The 23,203-nt window shown below is 36.8% G+C and overlaps 2 protein-coding genes across 2 annotated transcripts; both read left to right on the top strand.

Moving 5' to 3' along the window:
* Positions 1-2,696: 2,696 nt before the first annotated feature.
* LOC110789318 (serine/threonine-protein kinase STY46) lies at positions 2,697-12,366 on the top strand. The gene is made up of 16 exons (XM_021993974.2): positions 2,697-3,264; positions 3,380-3,494; positions 3,951-4,018; positions 4,126-4,245; positions 4,922-4,976; positions 5,216-5,326; positions 6,020-6,070; positions 6,706-6,890; positions 6,969-7,076; positions 7,422-7,495; positions 7,714-7,889; positions 8,646-8,741; positions 10,937-11,017; positions 11,109-11,162; positions 11,387-11,521; positions 11,974-12,366. The coding sequence occupies exons 1-16, from the start codon at positions 3,029-3,031 to the stop codon at positions 12,049-12,051; spliced, it is 1,743 nt and encodes a 580-aa protein (XP_021849666.1). The 5' UTR covers positions 2,697-3,028; the 3' UTR covers positions 12,052-12,366.
* Positions 12,367-15,040: 2,674 nt separating this feature from the next.
* On the top strand, positions 15,041-19,252 carry LOC110789319 (mechanosensitive ion channel protein 6). The gene is made up of 5 exons (XM_021993975.2): positions 15,041-17,428; positions 17,564-17,687; positions 18,028-18,321; positions 18,433-18,635; positions 18,770-19,252. The coding sequence occupies exons 1-5, from the start codon at positions 15,150-15,152 to the stop codon at positions 19,083-19,085; spliced, it is 3,216 nt and encodes a 1,071-aa protein (XP_021849667.2). The 5' UTR covers positions 15,041-15,149; the 3' UTR covers positions 19,086-19,252.
* The last annotated feature ends 3,951 nt before the right edge of the window (positions 19,253-23,203 follow it).

Raw genomic sequence — 23,203 nt, 5'->3', positions numbered from 1 at the left:
TTGTTCTCATCTTATCCTCATTCTAAACCATAGAAGTTTTCATCAAACAATTGAATGCATCTTAATTATGAAAATGAGCAAACAATGTGCTTGTGATCTCTCCTTATGCACTTTCTTTTGTCTACTTTTCTCCTTTACCCCCTTTTTTCTTAAGGACATAGTGGTCCTTGTTTTATTTTTGTTTCTATGATATATGTGAGTAATATTTGGTATGTGTGGTATCTAATTTCTATCCATACATATGTATTATTAAGTTGTTGTTTTCTTTTCATGAAGTGAAACTTATAAAAGCTATTATGACGCATTGTATGTTGCATATATTACGTATGTTGCATATATTACGCATAGATGCACAATGCAATTACATACGAATTGAAGTGTATATATATACCCCATGGATAGGTTTTTAATATATATATCTTACTCTTAGTAATTGAGCGAGAAGAATTAGAGAATATAACACAAACAATAAACTACTCAGTATCAACTATAGAAAAGCTATTGTATTATGTGAGGTCTAGCACGGTATGAGGACAAGCGATATTGTCTATTAGTGACGTGTATAATTTGGTAGTTCAGTTACAAATGTACAACCTATTCAATTTTGAAACCCTTGTGAGAAGATAAAAGATAATACAATAATCTATCTAACGTACTTATTGATTTGTCTACAAATCTCATATTCAAATATATCATTAGCATAAAGAAAATCATAATATATTATTTTATATACTACGGTACCATTATATTCACATGAATTTCTTCTATATTATGGAGAATTATGTATTTCATTGTCCCATGGGAATACGCTATTTATATTACTCCGCTATATATGCTACTTGTCGTAGATTTCCTAAGTCCAATAGATTTATGATATTTTATCCTTTATGATAACTACAAAAAATAGGGAGGGCCCAGTGATTTGAATAATGCAAGACATAGAGGATTTGAAGATTGTTTGGAGCAAGAAGCCCAACAAAATTGATTGCTCCAAGTAGAGGCATTTAACCTCGAGTTGGAAGACCAAAGAAGGTCCAACAAGAAATAGATGGGTTCACATGTGAGGGGAGTGTTGAGAAGATTAAACCACATGGCACATGTTTAGACTACTCCAAATATCACCCAATTGATTTTAGTAGGGATGTCAGTGGGGTGGGTTTCGCGGGAGACCCGCCCCGCATCCGCCCCCGGGGATGGAGGTAGGTTTGGCGGGTGATGGGGCGGGGATGGGTATAAAAGTCGTACCCGCCATGGGTGATGGGGCGGGTGTGGATTTTGTGTTGAACCCGCCCCATCCCCGCCCGCCCCGCCCCATCCTCGCCCGCCCCGCCCCATCCCCACTCGCTTCGCTTCATACCCGACATTGGTGATGGGGTGAGTTTGAATTTATTTGCATATTTAGGTGATAATATAAATTTAGGTGAGATTTTTATGTTTTTTGTTTCGATTTTTTTGTTATGACAAGTATTTTTTTTATTATATAGGTTACTTTAGTCATAAGGTTATTTTTTTTATATAGTTAACTTTGATTACTCCGAATATATGGCAAATGTTTGCTAAATAAGAACAATTAGGCGGGTATTAGCGCGGGTATGAAGCGGGGATAAGACGGGGATGGATACCCAGTTGGGTGGCGGGGCGGGGATGGATTTTAGCTTACACCCGTTGGGGCGGGGATGGGGATGAATTTTGTACCCGCCATGGGTGATGGGTAGGCGGGTATTAGCGCGGGTATGAAGCGGGGATAAGACGGGGATGGATACCCAGTTGGGTGGCGGGGCGGGGATGGATTTTAGCTTACACCCGTTGGGGCGGGGATGGGGATGAATTTTGTACCCGCCATGGGTGATGGGGCGGGGATGGGGATGAAAATTTTAGGTGGGGATGGGGATGGAGGGACCTACATCCGCATCCGCCCCGCCCCGCCCCATTGACATCCCTAGATTTTAGGATGGAACCACGTCACTCCGCCAGACTTATATATTGTCAATTTCTTCTATTGTTGGGCTCGTGTTAGGCCAGACGGATTTATCAATTTCACGTATCTATATATAATTTTATTAACTATTATTATAAAAGTACTGTATATTATTTAAACTACTGAATTTATTAATCTTATCTTATTGGAATTGAAATAAGATAAACATAACAAATTTTACATATGAAAATGAATATTAGAAGTACGGAGTATAATTGTTTTTTTGTTTCACCGACGGAGTACAATTTTAACCGTGTGGTAAATACCCATGAAATCGTACAATTTACACTAGTACCAGTAGATTACTCCGTATACCATTAGAGCGATACTTTCCTGAACAATAGGTCGATTACCACTTTTGAAAGAAGTTACCATCACCTACCTCGATACTAAAAAAAAAAGAATTGATTAGGGAGGTGGATTCACGTGGCTTAATTTAGACTCCACTCCATTAGCCACATTAAATTAGTCTATAATTATGTAGTCAATTAAGTAAAAGAAAACGGAAATATGCTACAAACTTTGTTTACTCGTACGAAAAATTGACCAAAATGTCTTTAATTAAAAAATAAAAATTGACTAAAATAACTCAATAATTAATGTTGCTGATTAAATGCCTATTCTAGTGGATCAGTTCTGAAGCATAATCCACGTCAGTTCCTCCTCGGATTGGGTCACCACTACTCCTACTACGACGCTGTTAAAATCCTATTCCTTTTGGAACAGCAATTGCAGTTAGATAGAGAAAAAAAAATAAAAAAAATAAAAACTAAAATATAAAGTGAAGAAAGAGATTCTGCAAATAAACAAAAACAAAACAACCATAATCTTCTTGATTATCAAAATCTGAAAATAATTTCTTTCCTCTTTTTTCTATATTATCACCAAAATCTGAATCAATTTTCCTAATTTAATTAAATAATTTCGAGTCAGAAAAGTGATATAAAACGGCAGGAGAAGAGAGAGAAATTTGTTTTTTTTTCCAGAAAATTAAGTTTTTCTCTCTAATTTTTGGGTGAAATCAGAGGAGATACAGAGGGAGGGAGGGCAATGGTGATGGAAGATAACGAGAGTAGTTGCAATAGTAGTAGGGCGGCAGCTACGGCAGCGGCGGAGACGACATCGTCGGCTTCAGCGACGGCGGCGCAAAATTCGAGGCAGCAGCGTCAGAAGCTTGAGGTGTACAATGAGGTGCTTCGGAGGTTGAAGGAATCGAACAATCCAGAATCTTCTCCTCCTGGCTTCGACGACGAACTTTGGGCGCACTTTCATCGTCTTCCTGCTAGGTTCGAATTACTTTTACAAATTCTTTTTGCTTTGTTCTTTGCTTTTTTATTTCCTGTGAATTTTGTGAATCTTTTTGAAATTTGAGAATTTATTGTTTTGGTTGAAAAAAATTAGGTATGCGTTGGATGTAAATGTGGAAAGAGCAGAAGATGTTTTACTGCATAAAAAATTATTGCATCTCGCGCATGATCCTGCGAATAGACCTGCATTTGACGTTCGGTTAGTTCAGGTTAGTTAAATTATGCTCAATTTTCTTTATGTTTAGACTATTTAATTTTAGTTTTCAAATTGTTCCAATTAACATGATTAACTTTTGAGTAAATTTAGCTTTTGTATTTTGTGAAGATGTTTACTGTTCATCTCGTTTGTGATTTTTGGTTTTCGGAATTGGATTACGGTAGCCTGATAGATTACTGATGCGGGTAGTAGTTGGAGTTGGAGAAACATATTGTTAGGTTTGTTGATGATCAGCATATTATCGTGTGCTTTTCTGTGACGATGTTTTTATGAGTTTATTGTAATAGTTTAAATCAAATAATTGGTAGTTGGGTAAGGAAAATGTGGACATTAATTTGTATCATACACATTTTTAGTTCCCGAGGAACAGTTGGAGAGGAATGTAGTTGGCTTTTCAATTCCTTGGGAGTGCGCATGTATTAATAGATGCTGCAATGACTTTGATTAGGTTCATCCCGTTTCTGATGGAAATTCAGATGACAAGGATCAAGAATTGTCTCATTCAGTCCGAAAAAGGTGTGCATTACTATGTAATTTTGATTTTGTAAGGCGTTTCTTTGATATGTAAATCTTGTTCATGGCCTTGCTGACTACGGCCTGTTTTCTCAATAATTTGTTTGTAGTCATCCACCACCTGCATTTGGTTCGTCACCTAATCTTGAGGCCCTTGCGCTTGAAGGACATAAAGCACATGACGATGAGGAAGATGATGATGATGCAAATGCTAGTTCAAGGCTGTTTCGGTAAATGCTAGACGTAATTTCACCTCATTGTGTAAACTTTTGAGAATATATATATATATATATATATATATATATATATATATATATATATATATATATATATATATATATAATATTCTGTGTTTAGGGAATTATCCTGTTATAGAAGATCCTCTGGGGAGATTTCTGCTCTCAAGTTTCTCTCTTTTGTGTAGATACTGCTTGACTTTAACTATGTTCTATGGGAGGCACTTCTAGTTATAGAGCAATGTAATCCTGAGAAATGACTTTTCAGGCAGAGAGTATTACTAAAAGGTTGATCTTATCTGCAAAATGCTCTATCCAGACTACTCTAATATGAGTGCACTTGCTCAAAAGGAGAAGATTCAACTGTATCAAGATATCTTGATAGACTAAAAGGACTCTGATATTAAGATGAGTAGACGACTCTTTGTTCTGGCACTCGTACTGGGACCTTCTCTTTTCCTTCAATATGTAGGGCATGAAAAGCTATTGCTGGAATGTTTTCTGTTATGATGCCATAGTTCTCATTGATTTGATATATAACCCAATGTAGGAAGTGAACTTATTGCATAATTGCTCCTTAAGTGCTTATACATGTATTTTCTGTTCCCTTGTGCATGCCTTTTCAGACTTTTTACATTGATTCTTACAAGTCAAGCTGATGGCTGTGCAGGCCCATGCATGAGATCACCTTTTCCACAGATGACAAACCAAAACTTCTTAGTCAGGTTGGTTGTTCAATGTCTTATAACCATTCAATGTTTCAGTTTGCACTTTCATAGAGGCAGAGTTACACGTGTGATGTTGTCATAAGTTATTATATATAAGATCACATGTTAATGCGAGGAGATGAAAGAGTAATTTTCTCTTTTTTTGTTCTGTTATCTTAATAGGAGATGTGTTAATTTTCTTATATTATCTCGGCAACTTTTCTGGCTTTGTATTGAACGAGTTTCAATCTTTGCAGTTAACATCTCTACTGGCTGATGTCGGGCTGAATATTGAGGAAGCACATGCCTTTTCTACCTCAGATGGTTACTCATTAGATGTTTTTGTTGTTGATGGTTGGCCGTATGAGGTATACTTTCTTATATATATATTCATTCATTTGATTCGTACAGTTGAAACTTGAAACTGGTCTTGGTTATGGAAGTTTTTATTCATCTTTTTTCTTCCAATTTCTATTTCTTCTCTCTCTTGCATCCTGTATTGGCATTCTTGTGTAATTAGTATAATATGTGTAGATTGCTATCTTATCAAGATATTGTCAATTTTTAGTTGAACATTGACCATTTTGCAGTTGGTTGAACCGTTGAAGTGATGCTATTTCATTTAAGATCTTTAACTGAAACCATCACTGCAGTGGCACAAGACTAAAAAGTAATTGTTTTGGGGTGTGTTAAGACTCGGCAGATCACCTGGACTTGGGAGTGTTTGTTTCCACTAATCTTGTGCTTGCAAAGTTTTTCACTGGCTGCAATTTCAAAACACCAATGTTCAAAATTCAATGTTGCTTTTCCAGTTGATGAATAACTATGCATTGTGCAGTGTTAGGCCTCTTTGTTTTGCTCCTTATTATCACACATTTGTCTCTGTTATTATCAACTCTAACCTGCCTTTATGTTTCAACTTTCTTTCCCTTGACAAACTGTTTTATGTTTTGGATATCTGAATTTAGATGTTCCTGTGATGAGTCAAAATTTGAAATTAAGCTATCTTTTATTGAAGCTCATGGTGCTGATTTTACCATCTTTTATATTTGATTTTCTAGGAGACACTGAGGCTCAGATCTGCTTTGGAAAAAGAACTTAAAAGAATTGAGGTAATGTATTACATTGAATAGTTTATTTTATCTTTTCCAGTCAAGCTGTTGACAATTGACATGCTTCATGTTTTTAGTACTTTTCTTCATGCTACTGTGGCCATGTTGGAACTTGGAACACATCTGATTGTTGGTTTGAGCTGTGTATTTTTTAAATCAATGATCTCGCAAGACAAGATAGACTTTCTTTCGATATAGAACATCTGGCTTAGCCTCTATTCTATTCGACTTATTTTGTCTGAACTTATATTATCTGAACTTATATGAACTTATCTGAACTTGCCTGAACTTATTTTATCTGAAATAAACTTAGTTGTGTGTAAAAATGTCTGAAAAAAATTTACTTTTCTGAACTTATATTATCTGAACTTAACTGAACTTATTTTGTCTGAAATAAGTCAAAATAAGTCGAACATAACAGAGCCTAATCGGAGTTGTTTTCCTGTTTTCAAATCAGTCTACCATAGGATAGTTCAGACTTCAGAGGTTCTTCTTAGTTGAAAACGATCATAGTTCTTTGTCTTTTTATGCATTTCTTCTGAGTCAGGTGCCCTCCAACGTTTTATTGCTCTTGTGGAGAACAATTTCTTGTTGTTTTGTTGTTTGTTTTACAATGTGGTGCTTTGTCTTTGCAGAATTCATCTTGGCGTAGTCAACAATCATCATCTCCTATGGATGAGCTAGAGCAAGCCCCAACGTCCCCAACTGAAGCTAAAGAAGATCACGTGGCAATACCAAACGATGGAACTGATGTTTGGGAAATTAATCCCAGACGATTAAAATTTGAGAATAAAGTTGCAGCTGGATCATATGGTGATCTGTAAGTTATTCAAGTTATTAGTCGTTGTACTTGTTTGTCGGTTTCTTCGTATATTTACTTATTACACAATTGGTATAGGTATAAGGGTACATACTGCAGTCAGGAAGTGGCAATTAAGGTTCTGAAGCCTGAGCGTCTAAATACAGATTTGCAGAAAGAGTTTGGTCAAGAAGTGTATATCATGAGGTGACTTTTAACTCTCAAGCGTCTCAATATTCTTCAGTGCTCTTATCAAATTTGTTAGAGCTCTTTTTCCCCGATTTTCAGCTGTACTCTGACAAATGAAGAGGATTTGTTGGGTTCTTTTGTTGGCTTTTGCTGATTGGAATTCTATATCTTGTTAAGAACGGTATTGGTCTGCGCTAGGGTGTTTGCATAATTGGAATAAGTGTTGATTATTGAATTGACTCCTATAGAAGACATTTCTCTTTATCAATGCATGTTCTGTAGATGAAATAAATAAAAAATAAGCTGCTTTCCTTGGTTTTTTCATCTCACTGTATTTAAGCAGTATCTTCTGTCATGTTGCAGGAAAGTTCGTCATAAGAATGTTGTTCAATTTATTGGTGCTTGTACAAAACCTCCAAGTTTGTGTATTGTCACAGGTAACACGTGAACATATCTTTAATTTGGGATTTTGAACCACAATCCAGTCCTTTCCAATGTTTGTAGGTCTTCTCTTTTAGAAGCTGTAAATATTTAGTATTGAAAATATATGGAAAAAATGTTCTAATGGGGATTTTTTTTAATAAAGCAAATCCTCTTTGGAAACATATTTAGCTGTTTGTATCAAGCTTGACCACTTTTTTTTCCTGGTTTTCAGAATTTATGTCGGGTGGAAGTATATATGACTATTTGCACAAGCATAAGGGTACATTCAAGCTTCCATCTCTGCTGAAAGTAGCAATTGATGTTTCCAAAGGAATGAACTATTTGCATCAGAATAATATCATCCACCGGGATTTGAAGGCTGCCAATCTTTTAATGGATGAAAATGAGGTATATACTACGGCAGTGACATCTTTTTATAATTATTCTTTGATGTGTATTTATTATGATAACAAATGTCGTTTATTAGTATAATTTTTGTTGTAACCTTAAGAATAACTTGTTCCGTTTCTATCTATATTTGTGATAGAAGTAGTTACCAGTTGGTACTTGTGTAACCTAATACCTAAGGTGTCTGCTTAAGCAATGCTATTTCAATATATAGCAATGCTATTTCAATATATCTAAGGTGTCTGCTTAAGCAGTGCTATTTCAATATACTCTTTGCAATTTTGTTATTGTTTTCGTAGTTTTCTTTTCATTGTGCAACGTTATGTGGAGCTCTCTGCTCTGATAATCTAAGGTATTCTTTAAACTCCAAACATTTAAATTATAACTTATTTCCCCTTCTTGGATCCGTGCGTGTTGTATGTTATTTAACATATACTCTATTTTTTTTTATGTTGATATTTATTCGCTAGCATCATTTTTGTAACTTACTACTATCTTGGAATGAACTTCTCGTACCAAATGCCACAAAATTTGACCCTGTTCTCTTCACCTTCAAGAAATACGAAGTAATACTCTATTTGTTTTGTTAAATGTTACAATTTGACTTTTTACACTATTCATTTACCAACTTTGACTTAATTGTTATCTTCGTATAGACTTTGCAGTTGGCACTCTTAGTAAATCTATTTCTTTTCACATGTGACATTGGCATGTGATCACTCTTCATTTTTTTTTTTTTTTCTAATTGTGTTGCAGGTAGTCAAGGTTGCAGATTTTGGTGTTGCTAGAGTTAAGGCTCAAACTGGTGTTATGACAGCTGAAACTGGAACTTATCGTTGGATGGCTCCAGAGGTATGTCTTTGTCTTGGACCGTGAAAGTTGTTCATGCTACGGTTATTTTTCTTGTATAAATGTGTGTATATTTTCTTGTATTCGATGGTGGGTGAAACAAAAATTATTCTTTATGATAACACTTTGTCATGTGCTGACTATATTTGGCCTACTCCCTTCAAGCACCACACGCCCCACACGCATCACACTCCCCTTGGGTTGGTCATGTGCTGACTATATTTGGCCTACTCCCTTGGGTTGGTCACGCACCACACGCCCCACTTTCCAAGCCTCGTTGTTAAGACGAGTCGAGCCTTAGTTTACCGATACCTCTGATTAGCCAACATACTTCCTTTGGTGCTTAGCTAGCGACACAAGTCCCTTACTCGTATGATCGCGCACTTGGTTGACACAATAAGGGACTTGTCTTCTTTACTGAATTTATCTGAACTGATTGACCTGATAGGACCTGATCAAACCTAATTGCAGGAGAGTAAATGTGAGAGATTCAAACTTACATACCCGATTGAAGCTTTTCTATTTTTAAGGTGAAGATAACGCATTCTTAGACGAAACTCTATGCTTTACAAATAATGTTCTTGCCTTCTTGGTTGCCTACTTATAGGTCACTTTCACTTTCTTTAGAAAATTCCTAGAATATTCCTAGCCTAGAATATTCTATGCAACTCTTTACAAAAAATACCTACAATACTCTAGAATGTTCTCACCTCCTTTGGAATATGGTCCCCACCTTCTTTGGAACATGGAGGCTTCTAGGTTATATCCATCCCATCTAGAATATTCCTGGATTGTCCACACTAGACTGCCCAAGAATCGTAGAGCACTTTAGAAGCTTCCGAGTCCTTTCTCGGCCTGATCCGAGAAATCCAGCCCGACCATCATCTTAATTGGGCCGAAACTGGTTGGACCCCCCCAAGTTACATCTCCAACGGATTTCATTTGGTCCCCCGAACAACCCATTATTGAGTTACTGTCATGTAGGTATTCATCGGAAATTTATGCCTTATGGGGTGGGGGCTCCATGCTGCCCAAGCATGCCCCTATGGCCACGTTGCTGCCCATGTGCCCAGTACTAGAGCCCACGGCCAATGCACTCCGATGCCTCAATGACCCACACGACAACCCATGCGATAGTGCACCACACTGTCCGATGATGCCCAATGCCCTTGCTGCCTTATGCGATGATGCACCGCCTTGCCTTGCGATGCCCATGGTCTTGCATGCGATGGTGTGGGAGGCCATACGTGACACCTTACTCTCTTAGAGAGGTCAAGCACGCTGTTTAGATAGATATTGCATTTTAAGTTTTTCCCTGCAGCCTATTTTAATCATTGTATATTACCAACACTCTAATTACATCTACTTCGATCTTGTAAAATTCTACTCGTTTCTTCCTTATCATGACGGAGTAATAATAAGATGTTTTGGTGCTGCAATGGATCTATTAACATTTTGTCTCATAATAGTAAATTGAGTAAAATGTTGGACTATGTGATCATTGCGGGAAGAAAATGTTTTTCCACCCTCTACTTCAATATCCCCCCGCCTTCAATGCGCTTTGTAGTTTCTTCAGTGTGCTTCATAGTACTAAGTATAAAATTCTAGGATAATATTGCATTTATTTTAAAAGTTCAAATTTAGCTTTAATTGCTGAAAATATTTTGTCGAAGGCCGGTTAAGATTGGAAACTGCCTATCATAAAACTGCCTTAAAGTTTGTGCTGGCTTAGTTTACCATCTTCGAAGTGGTGTCTTTAGGTCACTAAATTTTCTGATTTTTAATTTGTTGTTACTTGTTAGCCTTGGTTCAATGAGTATGTAGAACTATTGACCTCTCATGCTATATTGCTTGTATAGTTTTTTTCGAGGGGTAGAGTAGTTATCAGCCTTTCTGTTCAAGGGTTTTTTAAGTAAAAACCGTTGGGTTTAAGGCTTGAAATCCACCCCCCTTCACATGGAATCTCATTCTGTAGAATTATTTTGTTGAGAATGCGTTCCATATTCTGGAAAATTTTAAAGAAGGGTGGTGACTTATGCTCTTTCATTTTTCGACAGTACTGTAATGCACTTGTTGTTTAGACATAGGGAGGTAGTCTGAATATGATGGAATAGTTGGGATTTATTGGGAAAAATGTTCGTTTAGGATTAAGAAATTTGTTGTTTTTGCATAGTTCTGACTTCTATTTCAAATTGAAGGTTATTGAACACAAGCCATATGATCACAAAGCTGATGTCTTCAGTTTTGCAATTGTACTGTGGGAGTTACTGACAGGAAAGGTGTGGTGGTTGTTTCACTTGGATCATAAACCGTTATTACTTGTTCATTTTCCCACTTGAACGAAATTTAACAGGTGTTTTTACTGTGCAGCTACCATATGAGTACTTGACCCCTTTACAAGCAGCGGTTGGGGTAGTGCAAAAGGTAAGCACAGCTTTTACTGTCATCTTTAAGGTGTGGCAATTCAGGTTGATTCTTGCAATTAGGCATCGTCTAGGAAGTGGGAGGTAGATTGTTGAAGTTATAGAAAATGATTGAAGGTTTTTGTTATGAGGTGTCAGTCCTCTGCTTTACTAAGGGTTTAGTGTCGTGCAACTTTTAAAAGATAATTGGAAGAACCTGTTAAGAATGTCTTGTATTGTGATCAGGGTCTACGGCCAACTATGCCAAAAAATATTCATCCCAGACTTGTCGAGCTGCTTGAAAAATGCTGGCAGCAAGATCCTGCAATGAGACCCGACTTCTGTGAGATCATACCAATTCTGCAGCAAATAGCCAAAGAGGTAGATATGCTTTCTGATAACAATAATTATAGTTGCACTTCAAAATTCTGCAGTGGTTTTCTTAAAAAGACCACATATATCTTATAATCCTCGTGATTGATGTGTTTGGATAGATCTGGATCATTCATTTTTGTAACTATACAAAATTATTGCTGTTTTTTCTAAAAGCTACATTTTTTGGAAAATAGTCAGTTCAGAGTCTATGTTTCGGTAAAGAAAATGAGGAAAGATGAGGGAAGCGAGTCTATGTTTCGGTAAAGAAAATGAGGAAAGATGAGGGAAACTAGAGAACAGGGTGAAGTTCTGATTACTGGTAAAGTAGAAAATAGGAGCACTAGAATATGAAAAAGCTTTTGGTATTAGTAATGTGATGGAGTTAGGGGCTGCTATGTTTTGCTATTATTACTCCTTATTGGACTCCTCTATCATCTAAGTTGGTTATATTGGAATAGGTTGCAAGTGCAGAAGGCCAGAAGGACAAACAAGGTGGTGGCGGGTTCTTCTCAGCTCTCAGAAGAGGTCATCACTAAAGCACAGCAAGTTTTTCTGTTGCATTGAGTGTTAACTAATTTCTAATTGCCTAGGTTATTCTACATATGTTTTTTTTGCCCATCTTATACTGTACAGTGATTTGTCAATACGGCATATGCAACTACTACTATAGGGTTGTTATTGTGTCTCCTAAGAAGTAAACCATATTCTTTATATTATTATTGCCCACACTTTGTGCTGTGCGCCTGTCTGCATCCATGAAGAAGGGGCCAGAATGATTGAGATTTTTGTAACATTGTTAAACCTCCTGCGGCCTAAAGAAGAAATGACAAATTACTGAATTTTTCTGTTTAGATGGTTGGTTCAGTTTTCATTTGAGATTTTGGACATACTCCCTAATCTACATACATACATACAAGTAAATTATAGTGGAATACGTGACGTGCGAGCGTGACTCATACTGTTGAGCCAAAGATTTCATAGCATGCAAATGTTGTGGATGGACTGTGGAGGAAGTATAATAGTAACCTGGGAAGCACGGACACGCCATCGGGCTGTCGTGTCCCGTGTTCGACATGTATTGGACACCGACACGTCTTGGACACGCGGAAATATGTGTCCGACACGCGAAATCACGTATCCGATTATTTTTGAAAAATTAGGACACGAGACACACGACCGGATACACGATGGACACGTCTTGAACACTTATTTCAATATTAATTAATATTTCAGATTGCTATCTCTTTTTTGCAATTCCGTCGAAGGTCTCCTGAGCAATCAACAACCTTCATAAACATAGACCAGATTTACAAGCCACCATGACATTAATTACGGTCTCCTTTGTGGTTACTCCATCCATCATGTGAATCTGATCTTATGTTTATGAAGGCTTGATGTTCATTCACAGCAATCTCCGTTTACTTTTTAGGAGGAGTGAAAATTATTACAAGGAAATTAAAAAAATGAGGGATGTGAGAGGAGATGATTATTGTGTCATTTTATGTAGTATAGTTCTATTTTCTTATTTGAATGTCGTTGATAAATTTAATTACTTTTTGCATATTATTTTATTAATTATTTTAATTTTCTTTGATATATTATATTATTTTAATATTATTTTTTCCCGTGTCCCCGTGTCCGTCATTTTTAAGATGGCGTATCCCCGTACCCGTATTGTGTCCGTGTCCGTATCCGTTTTGGTGCAACCTAGATAGTAACAAGCATTGGTTTAGCTTACCGTCCTATTTTCATACATGTAAAATGCCATTGTCATCTACGGAGTATTTCCTTAAGCATGTTTTTGGTTCATGGCAGCTAAAAAAGTGTCTCTAACAATGCAAGCTGCGGAGTTGACAGTTGTGAAGATGCATGGTAATCTATTTATATTCGTTCATTCTCGCGGTAAGAGTGCGTACGTAATACTATTTGGGTCGCTTTTTTAGCTTAGTATCATCTATAGTAGACCTGGTTATTGGACAGGGTAGTCCAATGGATATAGGGTTAGGGTCAAGTTAATAGGGCTTTTATTGGGCAGGCTCTTATTGGACAGGGCCTTTATTGGACAGGGCCTTTATTGGACAGGGTCATTATAGGGTCAAACTTATACTACAATTATTTTGAAAATTAAAATAGTAATGATATAAAAAATTACGTGTATAGCTTCGTATTTACTTGTACTTGCACATGGCTCTTTTGTTTTTCATTTTTCATTGCTCGTTTATTAACCCGCCCACTAATGACCCGCTATTGACCCGCGACCCGCTTTTGACCCGCCCCATTATCGACCCGCTAAAAATGACCCTTTCAACACCCGACCCTCTTTTGACCCGCACCGACCCTGATCCGCCCCGCCCGATAACCAGGTCTAATCTATAGCAATAAGCGGTTATTTTTGCACAACTCCAAAGTTCAAACCTCCAACTGGAACACGAAAAGATTTTAAAGAAAAGATTTTAAAGAAAAGATTTTGACATTCCTTATGTATGATAACTGACAAGATAGGAACACGAGTACACGACTATAAGAGAGTATAAACAACATACAATGGCTTATGGCACTGTCTTGCTCAAAACATTCGTAGTACATTAGTACTTTGTATGTATTAGCACTAACAAATACGGAGTAGGCATGAAAACACCGGTGATTTTGCTTCATAAACATTCTCTCCAATTGCGTTCGCTAGACCTCTAATTAGGTGAATTTAAAAATCATAGTTATTTTAATTGTTAAAGCTAAAATTCTCATATGCACCCGGAAATAATATTGTCACCTTTTATCGATCTCTTGTTGTACTGTTCAGGTGTCCCTCAATTCTTAACTAACCTTGGAGACTTGGAGTTGCGCAAAAATAATGGACCAAATCTAGTTTGTGTTTATCTTTATTGTCAGCCCATTCTTAAGGTCAACTAAGTAAAAGAGATTCACGAGATTTGTCATGTTTGGTTCAACTTCCGCTGCTTTTCCCGCCAAATAAATGATGAACACCGATTCACCAAAAAATCTGTTAGTATCATTTTTTTTATTGTTCACACGTGCACTGTTCTTTCAGCCCTACAAAACCTTAAAAATGAAACTATGATGTAAAACGATTTATCAATCTATCACCACAAACAAGAACAACTAATAAAGAAGTTGCTCATTTTTCATTCCTTGGTGTGAATGTAGGTTTTATTTCTTCCCTTGAGATTTAATTGAACCATTCCATTTTAGCTTTCTAAGGTAAAATAACTATAACTCCTTACAATTAATATTAGAAAGAAGAAATATCATAAAGATACGACGCGCTAATTATATATGGACTTTCACTCTAAAAAAATCATAGCTTGAAGGTTAATAATCGGTTCTCACATGATTAATTAATTGCAATAGTAATTTCTTATTATTGTACATCTCTTTCACATTACACAAAAATCCTGAAAGACTCGTTTGTTCACCTAATAATCACATTAATCAGTCCACGACCACACAAGCATGCGTGATCTCCCCAACCATAAATCTCCCAAAATCACAGATAAACCTTGATGTTGTTATTCAATCACAAATAAACCTTGATGTTGTTATTCAAAATTAGCAAACACAACACATCTTACCTGTATTTTGTTGTAACTATAGGCACATAATATATGTTCTAAAAATGGAGTTTTCCTTAAGAAAATCAATATCCTTCCCTCTAAAACGCAATAGCTGTCAAAGCATCCTTTCATCTTCTCCATCATCCATTATAGGAGAACATCAGCCTATCCTTCCTCCTCCTCATCATCACCTCGACGACTACGACGACAATGGTTCGGGTCAAGTAATCGTCAAAATAGACACCTCCGACGACAACCAAAGCAAAACAACCCTCAATAATGGTAATATCACCTCCTTGTATTACAAGAAAGAAGAAGAGAGGAAAGTTGTACGTCCTCTCTCCTCCACCATCACCATGGCGGAGTTTTCCTTCAGAAGAACAACGGAGTTGTCGCCGGAGGAGTTATTAATGGGTAAGTTCTTAGAGCACGGAGAATTATCAGTGGATATTGACATAGGTGACGACGTAGACATGGAAGATGAACAAAGACGTCAACAACAACAACAACAACAAAATGTAAACCAAAATCATGATAATATTAATAATCATAGTATTCGACGTCAAGTATTACAAGGTCTTCCACCTTTACCTCCTGATTGTTTGCCGAGGCAAAGTTTGAGTTATCGAAGCGATGTTCAAAGTCCTGATGTTGTTAATAGTAGTGGTAAATTGGCCCACATTTTGAACACCCATAGCAATAGTAATAATAGCAATAATAACTTAGATGGTGGTTCAAGGGAGATTCGGGTTTCGTTTCAGGAGTCATTTAATCCGGAGCAACACCAAAACATGAGGCCGTCCTCGTCGGATGATGATGATGACGACGATAATGACAATGACAATGACAATGACGCTTCCTTCTCCAAGGGGGGTGATGGTAATAATGATGAAGAAATTGGGTCAACAAGAAATAATATGGGAGGTGGTGGTGGTTTGCATAATGTTCATAGGAGGAAATCTAATGCTAATTTGAAGGACAAGGACAAGGACAAGGACAAGGACAAGGACAAAGAGATGATGAACAATGTTAATGGTAATAATAATGATTATGGTAGAGGGGATGATCCCCATGAGGTTCTAAGGTGCACATCGAATTCTTCGTCGAGGAAGTTGGGGAGTGCTGTTTCCATAGCTAAGACAAGGTCTAGGCTTATGGACCCTCCAGCTACTCCATTTGATCAACGGTCGGTTTCCGGGGTTATACCAAAATCAGGCCCAATCAACAACAATAATTATAACAAGTCTGGCTTGTTAAAATCGTCGTTAGGTGATGATGAGGAGGAGGATCCTTTCTTGGAGGATGATTTTCCTGAGGAGTTCAGGAGAGGACAAATAAGTAGCATAGTTATTCTTGAATGGGTAAGCCTTGTTATTTTAACAGCTTGTTTAGTTTGTAGCCTTTTTATTCCTGTTTTGAGGCATAAATCTATATGGAAGCTAAAGTTGTGGAAATGGGAAGTTTTTGTCCTTTCCCTCATTTCTGGGAGGTTGTTTTCTGGTTGGGTGATTAAACTTCTTGTGTTCTTCATTGAGAGGAATTTCTTGCTACGAAAAAGGGTTTTGTACTTTGTTTATGGGTTAAAGAAGGCTGTTCAAAATGTTATCTGGATGGGTCTTCTTATCTTAACTTGGGAATGTATATTTGACGATAAAGTTGAGACCCAAGCTACAAGTGAGCCTCTTAAGATGGTGACTAAACTGTTGGTCATAGGTGAAGTGGGTGCTGTTCTTTGGCTGTTGAAAACCTTAATGGTTAAGGTTTGTGCATCAACATTCCATGTGAACGCGTTCTTTGATAGGATTCAAGAATCATTGTTCAATCAGTTTGTGATTGAAACACTCTCAGCCCCTCCTTTGTTCGACTTAAGAAGTGCACAAGAAGAAGAAGAGAGGGCACTTGCTGAAGTACGAATGCTCCAAAGTGCAGGGATCAGTCTTCCTCCTGAACTAAAATCATCAGTGTTTGCAAGAACCAAAAGTGGGTTATTGGGTTTGAATAGTCAAGGCAGTAAGACTCTTCCTGTAACGCCGCCGTGCATGAAGAGTCCGGTGAGACAGAGTGTACGGCTTTCAGGGCCGATTGCTAAGAAGTATAATAACGACGAAGGGATAACAATTGATCGTTTGCATAGGCTAAACCAAAAAAATGTGTCTGCTTGGAATATGAAGAGACTAATAAGGATTGTTAGACATGGGTTTTTGACTACGCTAGATGAACGTATAGAGAATACTAATACGACCACTCATGAAGATGAGTCTGCAACACAAATTAGGAGTGAGGTTGAGGCCAAAGCTGCTGCAAAGAAAATATTCCGCAATGTTGCAAGACCAAGGTCTAGGTAAGTAAATACTTATATATTCCTTATTTTAATTTATGTCATTTCTGAAGCTTGATAGATTTACTACGGAGTATACATTCTTCAAAATGGAAAATGAATCTGGCCTTAAGTTCTCGAGGTATATGATAATGTCAGGTACATTTACTGGAACGACCTTATGCGATTTATGCAAGAAGATGAAGCATTTAAGACGATTAGTCTATTTGAAGGAGCTTCTGAAGTTGGGAGAATAAGCAAGCCAGCACTGAAGAATTGGGTGGTATGTTAATTTCCCATTTAGCTTTAGGTCCTATTTGGCATTTGGCAATCGGTTTTACTTGCTTTGTTTGACTGGCGGTTTGTATTGGACTTTTATATTGGTTTTTTGAATCTAGACTTTCGAAAAATGTTTTTGGTAAAGTTGGTTGTTGGCTATTAGTTGTTTCATATAAAATGTAATTACTAATTAGTTGTTTCATATAAAATGTAATTAGTAAAGAAAAGCCAACAACCACTATACAAAAGGCACTCTTACTAGTTTTTAGATTTTGGCAGAAATTTGGTTTTAGCAGGGAAAAAGCCACTTACTGTACCAAACATGTATATTGGCTGTTTGACAGGTTAATGCATTCCGGGAACGAAGAGCATTAGCTTTAACTCTGAGTGACACAAAAACAGCAGTTAACAAGCTTCACAAGATGGTGGATGTTTTAGTGAGCATAATTATAATTCTAATTGCTGTTATTGCGCTTAACATCATACCCTCAAAGTCCATCTTATTCTTAAGCTCTCAGCTTGTTGTTGTGGCTTTTGTCTTTGGCAACACTTGCAAGAATGTCTTTGAATCCATCATCTTCTTGTTTGTTATTCATCCCTTCGATGTTGGTGATCGTTGTGAGATCGATGGAGTTCAGGTATAGAGAGACTATCGACTTCCCCTTCCTTTTATTTTAATTTACTTATAATCAATCTTTGAAAACAATGTCTAATTACTTTTTAACTTTGTTTTTAATTATCTTGTTCAGATGGTTGTTGAAGAGATGAACATTTTAACCACGGTTTTCTTAAGGTTTGACAACCAGAAGATCATATATCCAAACTACATTCTTGTATCAAAACCCATCCATAACTACTATCGTAGCCCTGATATGGGTGACGCTGTGGAATTCTGCCTTCATATTGCTACTCCTACAGAGAAAATTGCTCTTTTTAGGCAGAGATTAACCAGGTAATTAAGGCAACAGATGTACACAGTTCCTAATTGGAGTTAGATTGTTTTTATAAATTTAGAATCTAGCTAGCTAGCTTACAAGTTACAAGTATGCATGGTGTTTAATTTCCTGTGAATTTTTGTTGGTGTAGTTACATCGTGAACAAGAAGGAACACTGGTATCCAGACCCGATGATAGTTCTAAAAGATGCAGAAAGTTTGTATATGTTAAGAATAGCAGTGTGGGTGACACATAGAATGAACCATCAAGACATGGGAGAAAGGTGGGTAAGGCGCGGAATTTTGATAGAAGAATGTGTGAAAATTTTCAGGGAATTTGATATTGATTACCGTATTTATCCTGTAAATGTTAATGTTAATTCCATGCCGTCTGTTTGTTTCCCTCCCTCTAACTTGGGTGCTGATCCATTCGTTGCTGAAGGCACTAAGGAGGTAACTCACCATTGAACAAGTCCATAGAATCATATCATTTGTGGCAGGCATCATTTGCTATGTGTAATCTTGGGTAGAAATACTTTTTTTTTAACAATGTTTAATCCTCTGTGCTGTACTGCTGTACTGTCCTGTACTGTCCTGTCCTGTCCTCCCTTTAATTGAGAAGAGCTTTTATTCAATTCTTCCTTTTTTCTTTCTTGTACTTCATAATGTATACTCTACATTGTTTAGGTTAGTTCATACTTTAGTACGTAGTATTCTCTTGTTTGTTCGTTGGTGCCTTATTATACTCCGCACTACGGAGTATGTAGTATCCAGTGTATAAATGATCTTGCTGTAGATTGATGTTGCACAAATCCACCCTTTTTCTCCTCCCAATGGAAGGAATCAAATTAGGGATCGTTTGATTGGGCATTTTGGAATGGGTTGGAATGGACTTAGAATCCATTCCATCCACTTAACTGTTTGGTTGAGCTTTTTTGGAATGGAGTCTCATACCCAGAGGTTCTATCTCCCCATCAAATCCCTGGAATCCCATACACACCTCTTACCCCAAGTTTCACAATCCATTCCACCAAACTTACTAACCCTAACTCAGAAAAGAGAGAGGGGAGACAGCCGCCCACCATCTTCAACAGGCAACCATCACATCAAAGTGATAAATGAGCGCAATAAATAAGCATGGAAGCTTCGAGTCAGATATGTCTAGCACCAGAACAATGTAAGAGCACCTGAAAAACAACACCTAAACAGTCAGAAAACAAGACTGCAGGCATTTAGAACTACAATCCGAGCTTTCACCTACCCTACATGTTCTCAAAAATCAGGCAACAAAATAACGACAGTAGCTCACATCTCTGCATTAGCCACTCAAGAACCTCTTCAATAGGAATTGTACTACAAGGTCCAAACAAGGTCAGCCTTCGCCTTCTTGCTTATACTTCCTCAATCCTGTTTTGCTAAGTACTAAAAGAAAAAAAAAAAAGTGATTTTGCTGCTGCTTCTATTTGAGTTGTTTCTTTTGAAAAAAAGTAGGTGGTCTTATTTTAGTGGATTTAAGACAAAAAAAAAAGTAATTGGGAAGGAGATGGGTGAAATCTAAAAAGTAAATAATAAAAATCCAAAAGTAAAGGTTTTCCAATTAAAATTAAATAAAGTAATACAAAAAGTAAAGCCGAACCTACGTGGGATTCGAACCCCACATCTTTTGTGCATTTGCACAATGCTCTACCAATTGAGCTAGTAGACTAGTGTTAACTAAATAAAAGTAAAGCAAAAAAAAAACACCTCACTGATTTCCTCCAGTGCCTAGTTTGTTTTTTTTTTTTTTTTTTTTTTTTTGACAATAGCTACAACAAAACATAACAAAACAACTTTAAAAAACAGAAAATCCAAAAATCCTACAATTATTGACCAAAATGTGAGCATTCTGCACCTCATCCCTTGGAACCTTTAGTATTGTGCATTGACGGAAGGTGGATCCCAAGGTTTTGATATCTCCAATAGTACCCATAATCGAAATATCACTTACCTTTTCCCTACGAAGATACGAAACCAGAGCAGCTGAGTCCGTATTAATTCGTATTTGGTTAATCTGCCTATCTGCGGCTCAAGTTAGGGCTAGAAGACAAGCTTTCGCTTCTGCATGATCTGAAGAAACTGCTCGGCCATGTTGACCTGCCGACTCCTCCCCTTCTAACAAGCAATTAGAAGTGATTGTCATTCCCCAACCTGCCTTCCCAGACTTCTTGTCCCAAGAACCATCCACTTGAACAACAAAGTTGTTATGGAACTCCTTTTCTCGCCCAATATGAACCATATTGTAACCCGGGGGCTCCTTTGGTCCATCAATAGATATCTTCTCATTCCGCGCTATAAAGGTACTTACTTCCTGTAAATGCCCATTCATTGCATTCAACACCGCACCCGGATGTCCCCCCTCTCCTCTAAAAATTCTCGAATTCCTCATTTTCCACAGACTCCAAAGCAATGCAATAAATCTTAGAACACGTCCCCCATTCCATCCATCCTCGCTATGATAAAGCAGGATATAGCTACGTACCCATTCTTTTAACGGTCACGCTTCATTTTTAAAGGGGTCAACTCGCAGCGGACTACACATTTAACTCAAGTATGCCACCGAACAAAACCTCAATACATGCTGTAAAAGTAGACTAAATCTCTATAAAAGTAAACAAAATTTCTGCAAAAGTAAACTATATTATTTAAGGTGTCGTGGCTGATTTTTTAGAACAGGCAAGAAGATGCATGGGTACAATTCCAAAGTGCCTGCACTCCGATTATTTTCAAACTATTCAAGTGAAGACTAAAGAGTAAATTAATTTAATGAAAAGTACGATATTATAATACGACAATATGGAGTAAAAGTTGCATCTTAGCAATAATGTGCAGAATATATCAGATGGAAAGAGAATGTCCAGACATTAATACAAGTAGAAGCAACCGTATGGCAGATTATGGATAACATTATTCAATAACAATAGTGGTAACAAGAAGGAACTCAATATCCCAATGACATACACCTCTTACTAATTCAACCAAGCAAGGGGTTGTAAAAACAGGATTGAGTGGTTGATTATACAACTTCTGAAGCATAAGATGCTTATATCATTCCTTAGGAATAGTAATGATAACCTCATAAGTCATAAGTGTATGTCGCAAAGCGGAAGCTGATTTGATAAGGCTCCTAAACCTCCAACTGTCATACTAGGAGCTAACTTCTCATCCATGTCAATGTTATGACTGAATTCTTTCTTCCCCAACCTCAGACACCACCCTGTCAAAACTACTTACATTTGAGTCTTTGACTATAAAATTCATCTACAGATCCTCATGTTTCCACAAGTGAATTATCAAACTATAGATGTAATTCAGACTTATATCAATGTAGAACACTTTGGCTTCCGAATTCTGATATCCACAATTGTGTTTCATCTTAAAATTCCGAAATGCAATCAAATACAAAATGAGTCTTTTCAAGTTTTCCAATGAGGCATATTTACCTAACTTTTAGTATAGATTTTTCATCACCTAAAACTATAACATTAATAGGTTAAATTACCAACCGTATCAGGTTATTCATAGCTATAAAACCATATCAAGAACACAAGTAAGAGCACCCATCATTGCAGATTGATTCCTTGTGAGACTACTGACTTCAGTAATAGGCAATTTCTCAGGTTATTTCAGGTTATTTGAGACTAGAGATTAAGAGCCTAATATGAGAAAGAGAAACAAGAACTAAAGGTCTGGATTGAACTTTTACTTCTCAATTCTCATAGAGGAGAGGATTGCAAGAGAAACTCCAAACTTCTAAAAATCTCAGAAAAGTAAACAATACAACCTATGAAAGTAAACATCATAAAATAGGAGAATGTACAAATAACAAGTCAAACTCCATTCTTCTTATCTCAACCTTGTAAAACTGAAATAACAACTTAAACTTCTTCATATTATTATATCGATCATTCAAAATTTACCATAAATCTTCTGAAATAAAAAACAAACACATGTAAAAAAACAAAAACAAGAAACAATAGATTAAAACCCTAAAACTAAAATCCTAAAAAAATCAAAATTAGAAACCCCAAATTTAGATATCAAAATCGCAAACAATGTTACAAATTCACAAAATGAAAATCATAAATTAATTCCAATATGTCCAATCAAACATGAATTCGACCAAAATAAAACTGAAACCCTAAAGAATCGACCAAATTTCGGTAAAAATCAGAACATCAATCCAAAAAATCGAACAAATTAGTAACTAAAGTTCAATCAATACATGCGCGAGTTGAGAGAGATTCAATCGCAAGAAGGTTAAGCAATTGCAGGAACATCAAAAATTGAATACATTGAAGAAGAAGAAGTCGGTCGAGAGGATTTGCAGGAGGAGAGAGAAAACGAAGGAAGAGAAAGAGAAAGAAAACTGAAAATCGGGGAAAGAGGGGATGTCATTCAAATCGAACGAAATTACCAATTTAACCTTATTTTTTGATTTGTTCGGGTGAGATGTGGATTGTTGGATTAAATTGATCGAGGGCTGAGATTAGTTCTCAGTTCTCATCTTAAGGGTTGGTTCTCACCGGATCCCGATTCTATATATATAT

The sequence above is a fragment of the Spinacia oleracea genome, chromosome 4, assembly GCF_020520425.1.
Source record: "Spinacia oleracea cultivar Varoflay chromosome 4, BTI_SOV_V1, whole genome shotgun sequence".
NCBI classification, from domain to species: domain Eukaryota; kingdom Viridiplantae; phylum Streptophyta; class Magnoliopsida; order Caryophyllales; family Amaranthaceae; genus Spinacia; species Spinacia oleracea.
Note: the sequence above shows the minus strand (reverse complement) of the source record. Positions and strands in the feature narration are given on the sequence as shown.

Coding starts and splice junctions, on each gene's coding strand:
- LOC110789319 (XM_021993975.2), top strand. CDS start 15,150: ATGGAGTTTTCCTTAAGAAAATCAATATCCTTCCCTCTAAAACGCAAT. Junction 17,429..17,563: donor GTTGCAAGACCAAGGTCTAG/GTAAGTAAATAC, acceptor TGATAATGTCAG/GTACATTTACTGGAACGACC. Junction 17,688..18,027: donor CAGCACTGAAGAATTGGGTG/GTATGTTAATTT, acceptor GCTGTTTGACAG/GTTAATGCATTCCGGGAACG.
- LOC110789318 (XM_021993974.2), top strand. CDS start 3,029: ATGGTGATGGAAGATAACGAGAGTAGTTGCAATAGTAGTAGGGCGGCA. Junction 4,019..4,125: donor TCTCATTCAGTCCGAAAAAG/GTGTGCATTACT, acceptor ATTTGTTTGTAG/TCATCCACCACCTGCATTTG. Junction 6,071..6,705: donor AAGAACTTAAAAGAATTGAG/GTAATGTATTAC, acceptor TTGTCTTTGCAG/AATTCATCTTGGCGTAGTCA.